This window comes from Sciurus vulgaris (genome assembly GCF_902686455.1).
Source record: "Sciurus vulgaris genome assembly, chromosome: 8".
Classification (NCBI taxonomy): Eukaryota; Metazoa; Chordata; class Mammalia; order Rodentia; family Sciuridae; genus Sciurus; species Sciurus vulgaris.
In genome coordinates this window covers 124,555,888-124,571,529 of record NC_136468.1, presented here as the reverse complement: position 1 = coordinate 124,571,529, position 15,642 = coordinate 124,555,888, and the positions used below count along the sequence as shown (strand labels likewise).

General features: G+C 38.0%; 1 protein-coding gene across 11 annotated transcripts in view; it reads left to right on the top strand.

Annotated features, from left to right (window-relative positions):
- The window catches only part of HIRA (histone cell cycle regulator), a 104,327-nt gene extending 90,908 nt beyond the window's left edge, over nt 1–13,419 (top strand). For 9 of the 11 annotated variants that reach the window (XM_079151979.1, XM_079151978.1, XM_079151982.1 and 6 more), the window contains one exon: nt 9,754–13,419. In XM_079151979.1, the coding sequence (XP_079008105.1) occupies nt 9,754–10,193 (440 nt within the window). In that variant the 3' untranslated portion in view covers nt 10,194–13,419. The remainder of the gene's footprint in view (nt 1–9,753) is intronic. The other 2 variants (XM_079151985.1, XM_079151984.1) reach the window with 1 other exon arrangement.
- The last annotated feature ends 2,223 nt before the right edge of the window (nt 13,420–15,642 follow it).

Here is a 15,642-nt window from a genome sequence, read left to right as displayed (position 1 = left end):
GGTGGATAATCAGGGATCCCTTTTGTTGGACCCCAGTCCTGACTTTGGCCTCCTGAATAAAGTCTGTTAGAATTTATTTGCCAACTATAAGCAATTTTGTCCAGGAGAACCTTTGACCTTCGCCTCCCAGAGTCACCCATCAATGTGGTTCCACGTGCTTTCTACCATTCATAAGCTTCCTAAAATCACTGACTGCTTGTGGTCCCCTGTGACCATGGCAGATGCTTTCAGCTATGTGTAAAACCCATCTAACCGTGACTGAGATAGATTTTTTTTCTCCTCTCCAAATTATTATTCTGAACTTTTCTTCATAGTCACAAAGTAGCTTGCATGTCTAAATTCAAGGAAGGAGAATAGGAGGATTGAGTACCAGTACCATCCACTTTTCCCATCAGGAAAACAAAAAAATTCTCCCATGAACCAGACCATGCCTTGTGGGCAATCAATCACTTGGGCTCTCCTATTATAAGGCAGGCTGGGAAAGTAAGCAGCTTTTCTGCCTCTATAAAAAAGATTATGTAACTTATTCTAATAGGATCCTATTCTTGTGATTGTATATGATGTGAAGTTACCCTGGTCATGTGTATTCAAATGCAAGTCTAGGAAAGTTATGTCCCATTAATTCTGCTGTCCCTCCTATTTCCCTTTCCCCTCCCTTCCCTTCATTCCCCTTTATCTAATCCAATGGACTTCTGTTCTTCCCTTCCCCATCCTCCCTTGTTTTGGGTTAGCATCCACATATCAGAGAAAACATTCTGCCTTTGTTTTTTGGAATTGGCTTATTTCACTTAGCATGATATTCTCCAGTTCCATCCATTTATCAGCAAATGCAATAATTTCATTCTTTATAGCACAGTAATATTCCAGTGTGTATATATACCACATTTTCTTTATCCATTCATCTGTTGAAGGATATCTAGGTTGGTTCCATAGCTTAGCTATTGTGAATTGAGCTGCTATAAACATTAATGTAGCCAAGTCACTATAGTATGCAGATTTTAAGTCCTTTAGGTATTGACCCAGGAGTGGGATAACTGGATCAAATGGTGGCTCCATTCAAAGTTTTCTAAGGACTCTACATACTACTTTCCAGAGTGGTTACCACAATCAAGGTATGAGAGTACTTTTGTCCCCACATCCTTGCCAACATTTATTGTTACTTGTATTCTGACTGAATGAATACAGTCATTCAGTCTGTGTCACTGAATGACAATTACCATTCTGACTGAAGTGAGATGGAATCTTACTGTAATTTTAATTTGCATTTCTCTAATTGCTAGAGATGTTGAACCTTTTTTTCATATATTTTTTGACCATTTTTATTTCTTCTGTGAAGTGCTTGTTCAGTTCCTTTGCCCATTTATTGATTGGATTTTTTTAGTGTTGTTTTTTGTGTTCTTTGTATAACCTGGAGGTTAATGCTCTCCATGTATGTATAATATGCCAAAATACATTCTGCTGTCATGCATGTCTAAAAAGAACAAATTAAAAAATACACTACTACTTGCATAATATTGTATATAATTTATTCAAAATATATATTTTAATATCAAGTGCCATTAATTTTTTTAGTTTATGAATGCACACTTTTATGAAAGATCAGTAGATTTTGTAGCATATCCATATTTTCTACATTTAATGTTCATACAGAATTTCTTATGTGATTCTAAATTAGAGAAATGATTCTCACATCAAGCAAATGTCTAGTTCCATAAAGCCACTTTAAAATCACTTTTTTAAATTCCTTATAACATGAATTTATATGCTGCCAAAAAATTATGTAGAGGTCTACATGACCTCTTGTAATGACTGTGAACATAACCAACTCCCCCCAATATCTGCTACATCCTTCCTGACCTCGACATGATTCTGAATTTATTCCTTTTTTAAAAAATGTTTTTGGGCTGAGGAGATAGCTCAGTTGGTAGAGTGCTTGCCTTGCAAGCACAAGGCCCTGGGTTCAATCCCCAGCACTGCAAAAAAAAAAAAAAAAAAAAAAAAAAAGTTTTTATGTGGTTGTTTTATCATCTAGATTTTGGGGGTAGACACCACCACCGACTGCTCTCTTGAGTTTCTTTGTAAACACTTTTTTTTTTTTTTTTTGGTATTAGGGATTTAACCTAAAGGCCCTTTACCAGTGAGCCACATCTCCATCTGTTTATTTTGAGACAGGGTCTAACTAAGTTGCTTAGGACCTTGTTTAGTTGCTGAGACTGACCTTGAACTTGGGATCCTCCTGTCTTAGCCTCCCCAATCACTGGGATTATGAGCATGCACTAGTGCACCCAGCTCTTTGTGAACACTTTTAGGGTGAGAATTGGTCCTCCAAGTGGAATTGAGATAACTGAGAAAATGGAGCTTTGGATGGAAAATGAACTTCTAACCAGCAGTGCTGACTCAGCAGCTCTGAGGGTTTCTTAGGAGAATATCATTTCATGTTTAAGATTTCCTTTTATTTCTTTTTCTTTGAACTAGCTATTGAAGTACTTTATTATCCTCCTTTTTTCTTACTGATTTGTAGGAATTCTTATATAAATTGTTAGAATGCTATGTGCTCTTTGTGATTGGAGCTGCCATTGTCCCTCAAATCCTCCAAAAATCCAGGCTTCTTTCATATTCTGGTTCAGTGTACACCAGAGGAACACAGGAAACAGGAAGTTGGAGCACTTAGGTGCTTGGGCTTTGTGATAATCATTTTTGCAATCTAGGAATAAATCTTAACTTGGATCATGGTATATAGTTCTTTTGATATAATATTGAATTCTATTTGCTAATTTTTTGTTAAGAATTTTTTCATCAGTGTTCATAAGGGACATTGGTGCATAGTTTTTTTGGTAGTATCAGAGTTATCCTGGCCTCATAAAATGAATTAGGAAGTATTCTGACCTCCCAAAGTTTCCAGAAGATTATGTGGAAAATGGATGTTAGTTCATTAAATGTTTTATAGAATACACTAGAGGAGCCATCTGATCCTAAGCTTTTCTTAGTGGGGAGGTTTTGATTACTGATTCAGTTTACTTGCTAATTAGAAGTCATTTCAGATTTTTTATTTCTTCATGATTCAATCTTGGTATGTTAAAAAAAAAAAAAATCTTGGTATGTAGTGTGTACCAGTTCACACTAGCTTATCCAGTTGTTGGCATACAATTATTAATACTATTCTCTTGGGGCTGAGGATTTAGCTCAGTGCTAGAGCACTTGCCTAGCAAGCATAAGGCCCTCGGTTTGATCCCCAGCACCATATATATAAAATACTGGAATTCTCACACATGTACCTTTTGTTTCTGTTTTTGTTTTTTTATACTGGGGATTGAACCTATTGGACCACTCAGCTAAGCATGTGCATCCCCAACCCAGTCTATTTTAGTTTTGTGTCGTTGATTATAATGTCCTCTCTTTCCTTTCTGATTTTCATTATTTGAGCATTTGCTCTCTCCCTTCACCCTACCCCACCTCACACCACTCACCGTTCATCTAGATGAAGTTTGTCATTTTTTTTTATCTTTTCGGAGAACCAACTCCTGGTTTTATTATCTCATTATTTTGTGTCTCTCCTCTAATCTTTATTGTTTTCTTCTTTTACTAACTTTTCGGGGGGATGGTATAAGTGGTGCTGAGAATTGAACTCAGACACACATTACCACTGAGCCACATTGCCAGCTCCTTTTTATTTTTTATTTTGAAACAGTCTTACCAAGTTACCCAGGCTGACCTCAAACTCAAGATTCTCCTGCCTCAGCTTCTGAATTGCTGGGATTATAGATGTGCATTTTTGTTGCCCAGCTCTAACTTTGAGTTTAGTTTGTTATGTTTCTGTTTCCTTCATGTGTAAAGTTAGGTTGTTGATATCTTTCTCTTACAATGTAAGCATTTACAGTTATGAACTTCCCTTAGCACTACCACATCCCATAGGTTTTGATATATTGTGTTCTCATTTTCATTTGTCCCAATACACTTTTGTTTTCCCTTATGATTTCTTCTTTGTATCACTAGTTATTTCCCATGGTGTTTTGTTTTGTTTTCAGTCCTGGGGATTGAACCCAGGACCTCACACATGCTAGGCAAGTGCTGTACCACTAACTATATCTCCAACCCTAAAAGTGGTGTTTTATTAATTTCCACAAATTTGGAGATTTTTGAGAATTAGTCCTGTTGATTTCTAGTTTTCATTCCATTGTGATCAGATTGTTGGTGTAATTTCAATCTTTAAATGTATTAAGACTTATTTTGTGATCTCACATACGATGTATCCTGGCAAATGTTCCATGTGCATTTGAGAAACACAAGTATTCTGTTGTTTGGTGGAGCATTCTGTAATGCTATAATCATTAGGTCCAGTTGGCTTTTTGTTGTTCAGGTCTTCTGTTTCTTTATTGATCATGTCTGGTTGTTTTCCCCATTACTATCTTTCGAGAGTAAGATATTGAAGTGCTATTATTGCAGTGCTTTCTCTCCAGTTCTGACAGTTTGCTTCATATATTTTGGAGTTCTAATGTTTGGTGCATTTAAATTTATAATTATTACATCCTCAGTGAGTTGACATTTATATAATGTCCTTTGTCTTTTGTGATGTTTTCAGCATAAGTCGGTTTTGTCTGGTATTAGTACAGGTTGACATTCCTAAACCACAAATTCAAAATATGAAATACTCCTGAATTAGAAACTTTTCAAGTGCCACCATGTCACCAGAAGTAGAAAATTCCACATCTGACCTTATGCGACAGTTCACAGTCAAAACACAGACACACTAAAAATATTTATATAAAATTATCTTCAGCCAATATGTGTAAGGCATATACAAAACATAAATAAATTTTGTGTTCAAGTTTGGGTTGAAACCCCAAGATTCTTCTTGTATATGTATATATTCCAAAATTTGAAATATTTCCAGTCCCACACATTTTGGATAAGGGATTCTCAATGTGTCCAGCTATTTCTGTTCTCTTTTGGTTGCCATTTGCAAAGAGTGTTTTTTTCCCCTTATCCTTTTGATTTTTTGATTGAAGGATTAATCTATTTACACAAAGTAATTACTGATAGGTAAAGACTTAGAATGTTCATTTTTAAAATTTTCTGTATTTTTATGGGTTTTTTGTTTGTTTCATTTTTTTTAAACATGGGTCTCACTGTGTTGCTCAGTCTGGCCCCAAATTCCTGAGCTCTCTTCCTGTCTCAGCCTTCAGAGTATGTGGGACTACAGGTGTGCACCACCACGCCTGGCTATAGCTTTTTTTGTTCCTCATTTCCTCCTTTACTGTCTTCCTTTGTATTTAATTGATTTTTTTTTTTTTTTTTTAGTGACATGTTTTGATTCTCTTCTCATGTCCTTTTGTGTATATTCTATAGATATTTTTTTCTTTGAGGTTACCATGGAGAGTACATGAAATATTCTAAAGTTATAACAGCCTATTTTATACTGATAACAACTTAATTTCAGTTGCATGCAAGATCTGTCTACTCCTTTATAGCTCCATCTTGCCCATTTTGGGTTATTGACATCATAAATTAAATCCTTATATATTGTGTACTCTTTATAACAGATTTATAATTATTTCTTTGTTTCTCTCTTTTTAAATCCTATAGGCAATACCAATCAAAAGTACAATAAATAGTCTTCTTCTTTTGTTTTGTTTGTGGTATTGGGGATCAAACCCATGACCTCACACATGCTAGGCAAGTGCTTCACCACTGAACTATATCTCCAGCCAATACTACAGGTTTTTACATTTGTCCATTTTTAACCTTTACTGGAGAAATTTATGTGTTACTAACATCCTTCTGTTTCAACTTAAAGGACTCTGTTTAGCACTTCTTATAGTGCTAGTCTAGTGGTAATGAACTCCTTCAGGTTTCATTTATCTGGAAATGTCTTAATTTCTCCATCCTTTGAAGGGAAGTTTTGCTTGATAGTATTCTCGGTTGACAGGGTTTTTAAAATTTTAGTAATTTAGATATGCCATCCCTTTGCACTGATAATCTTATTGAACATCCTTTTTATATGTCACTTTTCTTTCTCTCTGTCTTCATCTTCCCAAAGTTTGATTATAATGTGAGTTTGATTATAGTGTGGGTTCCTTTGAGGTTTTCCTACTAAGGTTCATTAAGACTCTTATATTTTTAAATCTATGTCTTTCTTCAAATTTGAAAGGTTCTTGGCCATTATTTCTTCATATAAACTTTATGCTACTTTCTGTATTATCCATCTGAAATTCCTATAATATGTACATCATTCTACTTCTACTCTAGAATTTCCGTTTGGTTCTTTTTTATATTTTTGTTTCTCTGAATTGGTAGTCTCACTTTGTTCATGTATGGTTTTTCTGATTTTGTTTAGTCATACATGTTCTCCTTGAGAATATTTTGGATTTTTATTTGGTATTGGGGATTGAACCCAGGGGCACTTTACCACTGGGCCACATCCACTGTCCTTTTTATTTTTTATTTTGAGACAAACTCTTGCCAAGTTGCCAAAGTCTAGCTGAGTTGCTGAGTCTGGCCTCACACTTGTGCTCCTCTTTCCTCAGCCTCCCAAGTCCCTTGGGATTACAGGTGTGCACTACCACGTCAGGCACTTATCTATTTATCTGTCTTTCAGTTGATTTATTTATTTACTTATTTATTGTTGAAATGAGGTTCTCATTATGTTGCGCAGGCTGGTCTGGAACTCCTGAACTCAAATAATCCTCTCAGCCTTCAGTGTTAGCATTACAGGTGTACACCATTATGCCCAGCTCATAACCTATTTAATCTTATGTCTACTTTAGCTGAATCACAGGAGTATTGGAGTATTTAGTGTTTTTATTACTATTATTTTGTAATATAAGTAATTTTTAATTTCAGTAAATTAAAATGAATTTTCTCATTGACCCACGAGTTTTACTCACTTGTATTTTAGTCAGAGAATATGAGCAGTAGGCAAATTTCCTATCTAAAGAATAGATGGTTAAGGGAGTAGGGTTGTGACTCAGTGGTACAGTATCTGCTTTGCATGTACAAAGCCCGGGGTTTGATTCCCACCACTGCAAGAGAGAGAGAGAGAGAGAGAGAGAGAGAGAGAGAGAGAGAGAGCAAAGAACAGATGATAATCCAGGAGCAATGTTGCAGGCCTGTAATCCTAGCAACTTGGGAGTCTGAGGCAGGAGGATTGAAAGTTTGAGACCAGCCTCAGCAACTTAGTGAGATTCTGTGCCAAATGAAAAATAAAAAGGACTGTGGATATAGCTTGGTGGTAAAGAGCTTCTGGTTTCAATCCCCAGTATGAAAAAAAAAAAAAAACAGGCTTTGCAAACACATAAAATCTGTCCTAAATACTGAACACTAATGTTGTAGCATGGTATATGAACAAATGTGTCACTACATTTGGATAAAATTGTTTACCAAAATAGACAGTAGACTGAATTTGACCCATACTGAGCCATCATCTTCATGATTATCTATTAAGATTTGTGTTTAGAGAAAATTTTTATGTTCCCATTTGTGTGTAAAAATTACATGTGTTCCATGAGGCTGAGGGTATAGCTTAGTGATAGAAAGGCACTGGGTTGGATCCCTAGCACAAAAAGAGAAAGAAAGAGTGAAGGAGGGGGATAATGAGGAAGAAAGGAGGGAGGGAAGGTGGGGATGTGTCCTCTAAAGTCCTTTGCTGGCTACGGTGGTGCACATCTGTAATCCCAGCAACTCAGGAAGCTGAAGCAGGAGGCTCCCAAGTTCAAAGCCAACCTCAGTAACTTAGCAAGAAACCTATTTCAAGATAAAAAGGGCTGGGGATGTAACTCAGTTGTTAAGCACCCTGAGTTTAATCCCTGGTACCAATAAATAAAGTCCTTAAAGTTGTGGGTGTGTCATTCTATAGGTCTCTTAGGTCGTATCTACTAAATGTTAGGTTAGTATTACCTTTACCTGCACAGTTTTACCCTTCTAACCAATCACTAATTGAGAGTATACTAAAATCTCCCCTGGATGTTGGTTTTGTCCCTTTTTTGACTCTATTCCTAAAGGGTTTTTTTGTTTGTTTGTTTCTGTCTTACAGTCCAATTTGGTAACTATAAAAAATGAGTGTTTTCTTTAGTTTTCATGACGTATTTTTTTCTATCTTTAACTTTCAACTTCCTGCATCTGTTTATGCATGTGTGCGTTTTCCACCCCCTGCAGTGCTGGGGATTGAACCCAAGGCCTTATGCATGCCAGTCATGACCCATTTTTTGTTTGTTTGTTTTTTTAAGATCAATATAAATTTTATGAAAAGAGTTGATTACATTCTTTTCTATACCTCTTTTAGCGTCTTCTGGATTTAATCTCTTCCTACTTTGAAGTTTTCCTCTAAACCTTTTTGTGGGCAGATCCTACTCATGGCAATCTTTTTTTTTTTTTTTAAGTTGTCAATGGATCTTTTAATTTATTTAAAGTCTATACTTTTTTTTGTTTTTGTTTTTGTCTATGTGTGATGCTGGAAATCAAACCTAGGGCCTCATACACAATAAGCATGCATTTTACCACTAATCTACGTCCCCAGCTCCAAGAATATTTTTATTACAGCCTCATATATCAATAATAGTTTGGCTCAATTTAAATCTAGCTTAGACGATTTTTTTCTCATTTGTTCATAGTTCATAATATTACTTTATTATGAATCTTGGTGTCTCTTTGTAGGTTATATGCTCTTTCCCTTTAGGAAATTTCAGAATTTTTCTGTCTTTGATGTCCTCAAATTATGTACATTTCATCTAATGTGTCAAGATGTTAGTTTTTCCATATCTTACTTAGCACTCTACAGAGCCTTTCAATCTAAGCCATTCCGTTTTCCTTAATTATATGAAGTCTACTCATTTTTCCAGGTATTTCCTTTCTTTCCTATGAAACCCTATTATGTGGTGTTGGACCTCTCTGCTGCCCTGTTTATCTTTACTTTTCCCATACAGTTTTTCCTCCCTGTTGGAGCCTGGGCTTCTGCATCTGACCTGACTTGTTCTTCAGCATCACCTACTCTCCTGCTTATCCTATCAACAACTGTGTTGCTAAACTTACTATCTACCCTTGTTTTTTTCCCATCATTTCTAGTCTTATTATAGGTTTGCCTATCACACTTATTTTAAAATCTTGAACCTTCTCTTCCAGTGATAAATGTTATCTGGCTAGCTGTTTTCCCTTTGAAGTAGCTGTCCTTCTCAAGGTCTACTCTTTGACCTGAGCAACAGAGAGCCCACCTAGCAGCATATATTGCATACTGGTACCAGTATGCCTTGGCTAAGGGAAGCATTGACAAGAGCAAGAGCAGAGATTCTCAGTAATAATAACGAAACCAGATACTGCCCCCCCCACCCCCACCAGGGCCTCTGCTCCTCAGGCTTGAGCTCCAGTGCCCAAGAAGCATTAGCATGAGAAGCAGACTCTCCTGAATACCCACCCTCCTCAGCCTCAGCCCTCATGTGCCATCTCCACCCTGTCCTAGAAGGTCAAGTGCCTATGGCCACTGCCCCATCAATTAAAGTGTCAACAGAGCCTGTCCCAGCCTTCTCTTCCTTTATCCCTGTACTGTGGTATTTCCCTTCACTGGTCACTCTGCCTCACACATGTGCCTACCCCAGTTTAGCCTTTCAACTCTCCCAGGGTTCATTGTATGCAGAGGAATCATTATTTTCCCTTTATGGTTTCTTCAGTGGGCTGACAAGGGTCTCTACCAGGCCAGGAAAATGTCCCATGATATCTGGGTCTCCTTCCTGACACTTTCACTCAGCTATCACTCTGTGTCTACAGGGTCTGCGGAAGAGGGAGTTGCTAAAAGAGCTATTGCCAGTCATTGGGCAAAACCTCCGCTTCCAGCGCCTCTTCACCGAGTGTCAGGAACAGCTCGACATCCTGAGGGACAAGTAGCCTGCCCCAACCTTCCCCAGAAGCAACAAGGGCAGGGCTACACTCTCACTGCTAATGATGCCCAGGGCTGCCTCTCACCTGGCCAGTACGCAGTAGGAGGAGACACTGGCAGGCAGTGTGCTGTCCTGCACCAGTACCAGCCCAGCTCCCTAGGTGGACGTGTCCTGTGTCCTGGGCCTATTCTTGCTTCAGAAGGGGGCAGCTCATTCCTCTCTTCAGGGTCCCCATGCAGAGCTGGGGCTGGGGTTCTGCCCTTCTGCCCTGGGGCCAGCAAGATGTTCCTGGGCCTGCCATCTCTAACAAGGCCCCACGGTGGACACTAGCCCCTGCTGCTGCAGGCACTGTGCTGCTTCAGCTATGACGAATGAGCCATTTGTGAGAGCAAGAATCTGCAAACATTAAGTGTTATGCAGTCAGCAGACTGACCTGAGACCTATGTAAAAGGAAAGCTGTTCCAACACATGGACTATTTTTGTACTAGAATTTGCTAACTTGTAATATGGAATTTTTCTTTTGGCCAATAATCAGGATTTCCCTATAAGTTACTTGGACATTGGTCACTTGTAGGAAATTTAAACTCTTAATTATGACAGCTACACTGAAAAATAATTGTACTGAAATTAACTTGTCTATCTTCATTTGGTTTAATTTTTAAATGTTTGTAAAAAGAGATGTTTTTTGGGGGATGGGGGCAAAGGGGAGGTGATTTCTTTTGTAAGTGTAAAATAAATGAACACACATTGGATACCAAACTATCGTGGTTTCCCCTTCCTTTTCCTTCTAATGTCCACTTTCCTTTCCCCAATGTGACTCTCTCTCCTAAGAAACGAGCAATGAGAAAACATCTGAGCCTGAAAGGATCCTTTGATTTCATCTGATCCCCACCCCGGATGCAGAAATTCATGTCTCAGTATGGAAGCCACTTTTCTGGTGGTGTAGCACCTAAAGCTGGCCTGTGGCTAGAAAGTGCGCCACCTTGCACATGTCATCTTCCAAATGAGGCATCCTGATTCTTGGTACTATCTTAGCTGGGCCCCAGGTCCTAATCATGCTAGGTACCAAGAGCTGAAGCTGACTGCTTAGCCAATTTCATGAAACAATAAGTACAGAGTTGAATGAACTTCAGGAAAGCTGGAATTGCCTTAGAAAGTGGACAAGATGCTGATCCACAGGAGAGGAGTTAGAATTATGGAATCTTCAAACACAGGTAAGGCTGAGCACCCTTCTCCCCGACTCCTGAGTTTTGGATCTCATTATCAATATCTTGCCATCTGTATGTGATTCTGAGTCTGGGTAAGGAACCCTGAACTTGGAATCAAAAGGCCTGAATGACTCTGACCTTTGACATCTCTTTGCTGGCTGCTTCCCTGCTTGGGGGCCATACCATTCCTTCTCTCACTCTGATATTAAATGGCTGGATGAAATCCAAGGACTTCTGCATGCTGGAAAAAGCCAGAACAGAATGTGGAGCCATCAAAAGGCAGGCTGCAAGTAGGAGCTTTTCTTTGAAGAAAATACTGCTATCAAACAGCTCCCTTGACAACTACAGCCAGACAACATTTGAGAATTTTGTGTAGCCACAGGATGGTACACAGCCTTAGGATCAACAGGCCTGAGATCTAAACCAGCAAACACTTGGGCCTCATTTTTACAGCTATCAAACCAAGATGAGGGTGAGAAAGCCTGTATAATTATAAAGACAAATGGATCATGTAGGCAAAGTTCTAGCACTTAGAAAATGTTCCCTTGAAGTAAACATTGGCAATTGTGTTTTTACCACAACTCTTTGGAAAGGATGGAGAAAAACTGGTCAGGGATTTCTATCACCAATCAAGATGAAATAACAGATCAGACTTACCCTGCTGCTTGAAACAACCAATAAACAAATCAACATACATGAAACAATGACTTCAAGACATTGGATATCAAAAAAAGAGACAGATGGGGACCAGAGTAACTCAGGTAGTGCCCTTGCCTAGCACGTATGAAGTCCTGAGTTTGATTCCCAGCACCACCAAAGAGAGAAAGAAAAATGAGAAACAAGGCAAACCCAACAATTGCCCCAGCTTATTACCTGGAGAGAGGGTTTCCAGGACACAACAAAGCAAAGTACAGCCCAGCAAACTGCTTGAGTTGAGGATACAAAGAGACCAAGGTAGCTAGAGTTCACAGGACAGAATACCAGAGAAGAGAGAGTTCCATAGAGAGGCCCCCTTGAGTATTCAGCTGAGTACTGAACAGTGCAGGCACCTGAGGAAACTACCATATGAAACAACTGCTGAGGACAAGCAAAGAACATTTGGAAAAGAATAGTGAAAATTGTCTGTTCCTAGTAACCAGACTGAAAAAGCTCATAACTCACAGGCTTGGAATAGAATACTCAGGAAGTCTTGTCTCAGTATTGGAGAATAAATGCACCTAAAAGAATCCAAGTATTCCATTACAACACAGTTTAAAAAGATTTATAAGAACATGAAAATGTGCAACAACTAACAAAATGAAACCATGTCCATCATCCAAACAAAGATAGCAAGGCAAACAAGCCAGAAAATGATCCAAAAAGAATAATTTCAATCCACACTGACCCAGAATTTACACCAGTGTTAGAACTGGCAGAGAAAGACATTTAAAGAGTTATTACAACACTACTCCTATGTTCAAAAAGTTAAGTAGAGATGTGGAAAAGCAAAGCAAAGTCACAAATTGAACTTCTAGACATGAACTAATACATTAACATGAAAAAATGCATGGGATAGTGTTAACACTTTAGATACTGCAGAAGAAAAGATTAGTGAACTTAAAGGCATAGAAATGTTCTGAAACAGAAAAATTCCACAAGAAGAAAGAAAAACGTCAAAAAACTGTGGGACAACTTCGAGTAACCCAATATACAGGGAATTGGAGTCATCAAAGGAGAAAGGGGTGACAAAAATTTTTTTTTTTCCTTCAGCATTTTCATCACCTCTAGAAGGAACCCATACACTTAATCTGTCATGCCCCATTCCCATCATCCCAATTCTACTAGCAATCAATTTCCATTTCCACAGATCTGCCCATTCAGGATATTTCACATAAACAGAATCAGAATATATATATGGTCTTCTGTGACTGGTTTCTTGCTGTTTTTTTCTCTCTCTTGTGTGGGTGCTTATGTATGTGTGTACTGGGGGATTGAACCCAGAAGTACTTTACCACTTGAGCTCCATCACCAGTCCTTTTTATTTTTTATTTTGAGACATGGGCTTATTACTAAGTTGCTGGAGCTGGTCTCAAACTTCCATCCTCCTGCCTTAGTCTCCCAAGTCACTGAGATTACAGGAGTGTACCACTACATTCAGTTGAGCATAATGTTTTCAAAGTTCATTCATGTAGCATGTGTCACTACTCCTTTTTATGGCCAAATAATATTTCATTGTAAGTAATACATTTTGCTTATCTAGTCACTTGCCGATAGACGTCAGGATTGTTTCTCCCTTTGGACAATTATCCATGATGGTACTGTATAAATATTTCGGTGGACATGATTTCATTTTCTTGATTTCATATCCAGGAATGGTATTGCTGAGTGTGTCAGTCAGCTTTTTGTTGCCATGACGAATACCTGTGAAAAACAATTTAAAGGAGGAAAGATTTATTTTGGCTCATGGTTTCAGAAGTTTCAGACTGTGGTTGGCTGTCTCTATAGCTTTGGACCTGAGGTGAGGCAGAACATCATGGTGGAAGGGCACAGCAGAGCAAAGCTATCTACCTCATGACAACTAGGAAGTATAAAGGAAGCAAGGAAGTGACCAGGGATAAGATAGAGCCTTCCAGAGCACACCAACAGTGACCTACTTCTTCCAACTAGGACCCACATCTGGTAGTTTCTACCATCTCCCATCTGCCATCGGTTTATGAATCTATAAATGTTTTAATCCACTGATGAGGTCTTAATGATCATCTCACTTCCCAAAAGTTCCACTTCTAAACTCTGATGCACTAGGGACCAAGTCTTCAACACATGAGCCTTTGGGGAATATACCAGATCCAAACACTGAGTCGTAAGGCAGAAAACACTGAGTCGTAAGGCAGAATTATCATTCTGCCTTATAATGTGGCTCCAGTATTTTACAGTTATACCAGTGTGTATATCAATTGTTCCACATCTTTGCCAGTACTTATTATCATAATTGTTTTATTGAAGTCATCCCGGTGAGAATAAAGTGGTATCTTATTGTGGTTTTGATTTGCATTTCTGTAGTGACCAAATACATTGAATATATTTTCATGTGTTCATTGGCCAGTTGTATGTCTTATTTGCAGAAACATCTATTCAGATCCTTGGCCAACTTTTAAATTTAGTTGTCTTTATCATTGAATTCATAAGAATTTTTAAATGCATCCTAGATAAAAGTTACTTATCAGATTTATGATTTGAAAATACTTTCTCCCATATTGTAGGCTGTCTTTCACATTCTTGATAGTGTCCTATATAAAGCATAGATTTTTATTTTGATGAGGTTCAATTTATCTATTTTCTCTTTTATTCCTTGTTCTTTTGGTCTTATATCTGAGAAACCATTGCCATATCCAAAATCATACAAACTTACCCCCATCTTTCTCTTTTTCTTCTCTGTCATTCCTTTCCCTTTCTTTCCCCTTCCCCCACCCAATCCTTCTCTTTTTCTTTTTTTATGGTACTGGAATTGAACCTAGAGCCTCCTGTGTACTAGGTGAGCACTCTAACACTCAAGTTACATCCCTAGCCTTCTTTATTTTTTAATTTTGAGATAGGGTCTAGTTGCCCATGCTGGCTTCAAGCATGTGATCCTGCTGCCTTAGCCTCCTGAGTTACTGGGATTACAGGCACCTGCCACTGTACCCAGCTATATATAATATCTATATAACAATTAATATGTTAATTTGTCTTGTTTATGAGTAAGGGCGGACATCTTTTCATGTTTAACAATTATGTTTCTTCTTAATTGTTCATATATTTTGCCCAATTTTTTATTTGGTTAGTTTTACTAAATTGTAGGAGATCACCATTTCTCTTGTAAAGATAATAAATCAGGAAAAAGGATTTATATTTTGTTTTGGGGGATTGTTTCATTTCACTTTGTTTTTCAGGATTACCTGGCCAGTTACCCACCAGTGGTGAGAATATTTTTTTAAATTTTTTTTTTGTTGTTGTTGTTGTTGATGGACCTCTTTTATTGACTTATTTATATGTGGTGCTGAGAATCGAACCCAGGGCCTCACACATGCCAGGCAAGTGCTCCACCACTGAGCCACAACTCCAGCCCCAGTGGTGAGAATATTAACATCCTTTTCAGGTTGGAACATTATATTCCTTGCCAAGTACAGACACTTGGTGAGGTCCTGACTTATTAACTATCTTATCATTCTGCTTTACCACAATATTCTTAAAATTCTTTTAACATACAAATTTTCAGTTTTGACCCTCCCCCCCCCCCAAAGAAAAAAGAGTCCTGGCGAAGACGACTTAGGAAATGATACTGATTAATACTAAAAGATTTATGTAATATTTGGGGAAATGGGTACTTGGGGTCACAGGCTCTATTGCCAAAATAGATTTGGGAAATGTACTACTACCCACAGCAAAAGTTAGCTCTCTTTTTAGGGGATGAGAACACAGGTTGAAAGGGCAACCTGCAGAGATCTTGACTAATATCAAAAAAGATTTTTAATTTGAAAGTGAACGGTCCATTCTATCTTTAACATATTTTAGGCTACTAGATCGTCAAAACTATTGCGGAAATAATTGTATTA